The sequence below is a fragment of the Nyctereutes procyonoides genome, unplaced genomic scaffold (assembly GCF_905146905.1).
Source record: "Nyctereutes procyonoides isolate TBG_1078 unplaced genomic scaffold, NYPRO_anot_genome, whole genome shotgun sequence".
Lineage (NCBI taxonomy): Eukaryota > Metazoa > Chordata > Mammalia > Carnivora > Canidae > Nyctereutes > Nyctereutes procyonoides.
This window is the reverse complement of record NW_026574971.1, coordinates 33,484-40,957: the sequence shown is the minus strand read 5'-3', so window position 1 is coordinate 40,957 and position 7,474 is coordinate 33,484. Positions and strand designations below refer to the sequence as shown.

Here is a 7,474-nt window from a genome sequence, read left to right as displayed (position 1 = left end):
GAGCCTCAGCCCTAGATCCCCAGGTGAACCCATTGAGTGATCAGGCCAGAACACAGACAAACCACCATGGAGTCTGTGCTCAGCTGCGTTTTCCTTGTTGCTATTTTAAAAGGTAATTCGTGGAGAACAGAGACCTTGAGTATGTGAGTGGACGTGAGTGCGAGAAGGGATGGGGGGCACTTTCCTAACCAGGATGTCTGTGTCTGCAGGTGTCCAGGGTGAGGTGCAGCTGGTGGAGTCTGGGGGAGACCTGGTGAAGCCTGGGGGGTCCCTGAGACTGTCCTGTGTGGCCTCTGGATTCACCTTCAGTAGCAACGACATGCACTGGGTCCGCCAGGCTCCAGGGAAGGGGCTGCAGTGGGTTGCAATCATTTATACTAGTGGAAGTACCACATACTACGCAGACGCTGTGAAGGGCCGATTCACCATCTCCAGAGACAACGCCAAGAACACGATGTATCTGCAGATGAACAGCCTGAGAGCCGAGGACACGGCCGTGTATTACTGTGCGAGGGACACAGTGAGGGGACCTCAGTGTGAGCCCAGACACAAACCTCCCTGTAGAAGGGGATCAGGACCACCAGGGGGTGCACACTCCTCACCACTTCTGTCTTGAAGGCCCAGGAGCAGGTGCAGATGGAGGTTCTGGGCCGGTTTCCTGTCAGGGTCTGGGCTTCCTCTCCAAGGAGCAGTTTCCCCCAGGGAGCCCCTCTGGACATAGGATTTTGTGTTAACATATTCAGCCCCTGACTTAGAAACTTAGGAAATCAACTCTAGCACCTGCCCTGACTTTTGAAAACAACTGTACTACTTGTTCTTATTTGAACTTAAATTTTCCTGACCCAGAATATAAATCAGTTACAAATACTTCCATACACATCATCTGAACATCTTCCTGAATCACAGCAGCACACACTGTACACCAAGGACCCCATGCTAACATGAGGACTTGGTAGAAGCACCATAAAGTGAATGCTACACATGACGGTACAGAGGAATCTACAATCCATTCAAGAGAAAAAAGACACGTAGTTGGGATCAGTATCTGAGAAAATGTTCAAAAATATTGTAGCAAATGTGTAGTGTCAGAGAGATTCCCGGCATGACTGGTAAGTATGTGCATTTAAAGGTCACACACACACACACACACACACACACACACACACACACACGGGAGTACAAAGGTTTATCACCTTCACCATCCTGTCTGTTGAGAGCAGGGCCGGCCTCTCAGCAAGTCACAAGGCTTATATAGAGCCAGGGAAGGACACTGGCTCAGAGTCTGTGTTGAGAGTCAGTGGTTGGGATAGGGTCTGCTCCGGGTTGGGGTGGTGTGGAGTCAGTCTCCCACTTTCGTCAAATGAGGGTGAACCTGTGGGTTCTTGTTTGAATCCCCACGTTGGGCGAGGAGGAGAAGAAGGAGGTTTGGAGATCAAGGATCTAGCAAATAAATTCAAAGGTATGCTTTAAGGAATAAGTCCACTAAAGAAGTATGAAAAGTTGGAGAACAAACAGAGAAAATGTCATTCTACATAGAAAAAGTCCAAATCCTTAGAAAATGAGATGAATGATGCGTGGAAGAATCCAAAAGTATAAAATGATGCTTTGGGGACTAAAATACATTTCTGGGGCAGCCTGGGTGGCTCAGTGGTTTAGCACCACCTTCGGCCCAGAGCCTGATCCTGGGGTCCCGGGATCGAGTCCCACATTGGGCTCGCTGCGTGGAGACTGCTTCTCCCTCTATCTGTGTCTCAGCCTCTCAGCGTGTCTCTCATTAATAAAAAAAATGAATAAAATATTTTCTAAAAATAAAAATAATAAAACAAAATACATTTCTGTAGAGGGATGTGTAATGTCTGACTACTCTTATTTTTTATAATTGTATGGTCAGTATCATGAGTTTTTTCTAAATGAATATGGAGTTTTTCTATTATGTAAGAAAATGATTGGTATTTTGAATAACTTAATCAACTAAAAATCATTAGAACAGACGACATTGGGCGCGTTCAGGGTGGTATGGCCATAGACCCGAATAGCCAGGGGAATTTTAAAAAAGAACCATAGCTGGCAGCATCACAATGCCAGATTTCAGGTTGTACTACAAAGCTGTGGTCTTCAAGACAGTGTGGTCTTGGCACAAAAACAGACACATAGATCAATGGAACAGATTAGAGAACCCAGAAGTGGACCCTGAACTTTATGGTCAACTAATATTCGACAAAGGAGGAAAAATATCCACTGGAAAAAAAACAGTCTCTTCAATAAATGGTGCTGGGAAAATTGGACATCCACATGCAGAAGAATGAAATTAGACCACTTCATGCACCAGACAGAAAGATAAACTCAAAATGGATGAAAGATCTAAATGTGAGACAAAATTCCAACAGAATCCTAGAGGAGAACACAGGCAACACCCTTTTTGAACTTGGCCACAGCAACTTCTTGTAAGATACATCCACGAAGGCAAAAGAAACAAAAGCAAAAATGAACTATTGGGACTTCATCAAGATAAGAAACTTTTGCACAGCAAAGGATACAGTCAACAAAACTCAAAGACAACCTACAGAATGGGAGAAGATATTTGCAAATAACATATCAGATAAAGGGCTAGTTTCCAAGATCTATAAAGAACTTATTAAACTCAACAGCAAAGAAACAAACAATCCAATCATGAAATGGGCAAAAGACATGAAGAGAAATCTCACAGAGGAAGACACAGACATGGCCAACATGCACATGAGAAAATGCTCTGCATCACTTGCCATCAGGGAAATACAAATCAAAACCACAATGAGATCCCACCTCACACCAGTGAGAATGGGGAAAATTAACAAGGCAGGAAACAACAAATGTTGGAGAGGATGCGGAGAAAAGGGAACCCTCTTACACTGTTGGTGGGAATGTGAACTGGTGCAGCCACTCTGGAAAACTGTGTGGAGGTTCCTCAAAGAGCTAAAAATAGACCTGCCCTACGACCCAGCAATTGCACTGCTGGGGATTTACCCCAAAGATACAGATGCAGTGAAACGCCGGGACACCTGCACCCCGATGTTTCTAGCAGCAATGTCCACAATAGCCAAACTGTGGAAGGAGCCTCGGTGTCCATCGAAAGATGAATGGATAAAGAAGATGTGGTCTATGTATACAATGGAATATTCCTTAGCCATTAGAAATGACAAATACCCGCCATTTGCTTTGACGTGGATGGAACTGGAGGGTATTATGCTGAGTGAAATAAGTCAACTGGAGAAGGACAAACATTATATGGTCTCATTCATTTGGGGAATATAAAAATATTGAAAGGGAATAAAGGGGAAAGGAGAAAAAAATAGTGGGAAATATCAGAAAGGGAGCCAGAACATGAAATACTCCTAAGTCTGGGAAATGAACTGGAGGTGGTGGAAGGGGAGTTGGGCAGGGGGGTGGGGGTGACTGGGTGATGGGCACTGAGGGGGACACTTGACGGGATGAGCACTGGGTGTTATTCTGTATGTTGGTAAATTGAACACCAAAAAAATTAATTTATTAAAAAAATTCTTGACAAAGGTAAAAAGAAAAAGTATCAGCTTGGAGCTAGAAAGGCATCAGACTAGAGGGGATAGGCTTCCCTGACGTCTCTGACCTGTATTATATATTTCTGCCTCTAGGTCAGAGAATGTCCAATAAAATTCTTTCTCTAAAAAAAATGAAATGAAAAGAAAATTAACAAAATATTCCTTTCACACTGGCAAAAAAAATAAAATAATTATTATTAAATATTCATAGGCAGTAACATGCTATATACTAAAAATTACCTAAATTGGCGATTGGGTTTTAATAAGACATTGAGAGATGCAAAGCTAATTCTGTTCACATGTTAAAACACTTCATATCGTTACATGACATTACAGAAATTTGACCTCAAATGTAATGCAATCATGTTTATGAAACTTGTAAAGAATCTAATCTAAGTCTGGAGCTGACTATATAGTCAGAGGACATGCAAATAGGGCCCTCCCTCCACTGATTAAACCAGCCTATCCCTGAACCTGCAGCTGGGAGAGGAGCCCAGACCCCAGCAACCCAGGGGACCCCATTCAGGGATCAGGACAGAACACACACAACTCACCATGGAGTCTGTGCTCCACTGGGTTTTCCTTGTTGCTATTTTAAAAGGTAATTCATGGGGAACACGGGACCTTGAGTCTGTGAGTGGAGGTGAGTGAGAGAAACAGGGGATGTGGGACCGTTTCCTGACCAGGATGTCTTGTGTCTGCAGGTGTCCAGGGTGAGGTGCAGCTGGTGGAGTCTGGGGGAGACCTGGTGAAGCCTGGGGGGTCCCTGAGACTCTCCTGTGTGGCTTCTGGATTCACCTTCAGTAGTTACTGGATAAGCTGGGTCCGCCAGGCTCCAGGGAAGGGGCTGCAGTGGGTCTCAGTAATTAACAAGGATGGAAGCAGCACATACCACGCAGACGCTGTGAAGGGCCGATTCACCATCTCCAGAGACAACGCCAAGAACACGCTGTATCTGCAGATGAACAGCCTGAGAGCCGAGGACACGGCCGTGTATTACTGTGCACACACCGTGAGGGGACCTCAGTGTGAGCCCAGACACAAACCTCCCTGTAGAAGGGGATGGGGACCGCTAGGAGGTGCACACTCCTGACTAGTTGTCACTTGAAGGCCCAGGAGCAGGTGCAGATGAGGGTTACGGGCTGGTTTCCCTGTCAGGGTCTGGGCTTCCTCTCCTTGGAGCAGTATTCCCCAAGGAGTCATATGGACACATTATCCTGGTCTTATCTATTGAGTCTCTGAATTAGAAATATTATTTTTATATGAAAAACACTTATAACATGTACAAAGGACAAAGTTGCTGGCACTTGTTTATTACTATCCCTACATGCAAAAAAAAAAATGACAATCTCTGCAGTTACATCAGCTAAGCATTTACTGGAGCCACACCTGCATTTGTGCATCGCGGGTCCACTCACCTCAAGGAGCAAGCTTGGTGGAAGCAGCATAAAGTGCATGCAGGATAAGAGGCCACAGAAGCATCAACCATCTAAAGCAAGAGAAGACAGATCCCTGTTGCGGTAACTGTCTTGAACAAGCCTCCCTGCAGCGACGTTAGTAACAACCTGAGAAGGAACGGGGGTGCCCAGCAGGATGTTGTGTATTTGTGCTGTCTCAGGATCATAAACACACACACACACATACACAGACAAGAGTATTAAACTTCATCACCTTCACAATCGTGTCTGTTGAGAGCAGCACAGCCTCCTGGCAAGTCACAAATGCTTGGATGGAACCAGGGAAGGACACGGGCTCAGGGTTTGTGTTGTGGGTCTGTGGTGAAGATGGGATACTGCTTGAGGAGGGGCTTGTGTGGAGTCAGTGTCCCCCCTGCATCAATGCTGATATCAGCTCACTGTGTGTGACCTCTACCATCCCCATGTTGAAAAACAACATCCGTGTGATGGGGGGGGGGAGTGGGGCCTGAGGGCAGCACTTAGGTCAGGAGATCCATCCTCATGATGGGATCACGAAACTTAAACGCCAGGTCTTGGGAAGCTCTTTGCCTCCAGGCCCCATGTGAGGTGAAAGGGAAAGTACCGGCTAGGACGGGGGCGCTCTCCAGACACCACATCTGCCTGCACCTGGACCTCAGACGTCCCAGACTCCAGAGCAGGGATAATGAGTGTCGCCTTTTTAATCCACCCAGCCTGGGATTGCGGTGACATCACCCAGACACACGAAAACAGGGTCTCTCCTCTGATTCGTCCTTTACAGCCTGGTACCACGAAAAGACTCCGGTTATGACAAAACAGAGTAGGAAACCCACACCTGGACTCACTGTCCTCAGCCACCTTCCACGCTCCTGTGCTTAGTAGCTGTGCATCGTGTTGGTGCCACACATTCTTCCTACAACGCTGGGGTTTTGAGAACCGTTAGTATCCTGGGATTCCTCCCTCTTTACCACCTGAGGAGCTTTAAGCCAGCACATGCCCCATGGAAGCAGACATCTAAATTTCAGATTTTCCTGTCTGCTGCTCATCATACTTTACAGAATATTCTGGATCAGCCTCCTTCTTGTCCTCATCGCCACAGCTATATCTCCCCATGACAACATCCACACCTCCTACATTCAAAAGGAGGTTGATTTTCCACCTGTGGACTTGCAGTTTTTGTTCTCTCAGACCTCTGAGTGATTTCATGGGTGATCACAATGAGTCACTAACTATCTCTCATGTTCCAGGAACGAGACAAGCTCAGAGACTCCTGATCCAGGAGTTAAGATCTCCTCCCTCCCAGTGCTGTTATAGCAAAGACCGTGTGTGGAATTCCCTCTGCTTTATATGCTGAAGATCAAGAGGGGACTCTGGAATTTTATGTCAAAATCACCTAAATTTATTTCCCTCCCATCTCTTACCTCAGTCCTGTGGATTCATTTTGTGTTTGAATGTATGTTGTACAATTTTTATTTTATTTTGCAGTAAATAATGGTGACATATGTGGTCCATGCACATATTCTCCCTAATGAGTGACGTAGAGAGGAAAGCACCTCTCAACATGTGACATGGGCTTCGGGCAGGAGGTTGGGCATCCTCCACAAGGACAAGGATTGCGGGAATATTATTATCACAACTCTGTGTCTTCATGCCATTGCTGTAGTTGCACGTTGGATGGTGTGGGCAGCTGGAAGTCCCCCTGATGCATGTGATCCCCTCAGGGATGGAAGCTGCTGGATCTGGAGGCAGAAGAGAAGTCCTGTCTCATTCGGCAGGGTCAAAGGGACTGACACGAGAAACCAAATTTGAGGTGGATCGGAGCAGAAAAGTGGAATTGAATTCCTTAACCTTGACATTTTCTCTAGGTCTGTATCTTCCTCTGTGTGTACAAATGCCCGTTCTAGCTTCTGCTCCAGAATAACAGCTTTATGACGAAGACGTCACATAGGATGCTGGTTCTGGGTCTTCAGAGTGTCTGTGGTGTGGGCTGCGGCCACTGTGCTGTCCTGTTTTGGCTGCTATTTCCTTCAGGCCAGGCGTCCACACAGGCACTCCTTGCCTTCAGGGGGCTGTATGTGATCCGTGGCCAGAATGTGAGTTTTAACTGGGTGTGCTTTGCTCTGCTTGTTAAATGAGCCCTGATACCACCTCCACTAGAACTGAAGCCCTGCAGAATTCTCTGGTCAGGAGATGTGGGTGGGCAAGGGTGCAGCTGCTCTGGGAAAACATATGGTGTGACATCAGATATGTAACAGTAAACCTACTCTGTGATCCAGCAACTGCACTACTGGGCATTGACTCTAAGAATACAAAAGTACTGGGATGCCTGGGTGGCTCAGCAGTTGAGCGCGTGCCTTCAACTCGGGTCCTGTTCCCAATCTGGTGATCGTGTCTCATATCAGACTCCTGGAAGGAGTCTGCTTCTCGCTCTTTGTCGCAGCATCTTTGCATCTCCCATGAATAAATAAATAAAATCAGTAAAAG

The 7,474-nt window shown here is 46.2% G+C and overlaps 2 gene segments (V, D, J or C); both read left to right on the top strand.

Moving 5' to 3' along the window:
* On the top strand, positions 1 to 517 carry LOC129508710 (immunoglobulin heavy variable 3-66-like; the record flags this gene model as incomplete). The annotated part of the segment is given in 2 exon segments: positions 1 to 112; positions 210 to 517. Coding segments are annotated over 2 exon segments (354 nt in total), but the record flags the coding sequence as incomplete, so codon positions are not given.
* Positions 518 to 4,109: 3,592 nt separating this feature from the next.
* LOC129508268 (immunoglobulin heavy variable 3-74-like) lies at positions 4,110 to 7,083 on the top strand (the record flags this gene model as incomplete). The annotated part of the segment is given in 3 exon segments: positions 4,110 to 4,155; positions 4,259 to 4,566; positions 6,895 to 7,083. Coding segments are annotated over 3 exon segments (543 nt in total), but the record flags the coding sequence as incomplete, so codon positions are not given.
* Positions 7,084 to 7,474: the final 391 nt, after the last annotated feature.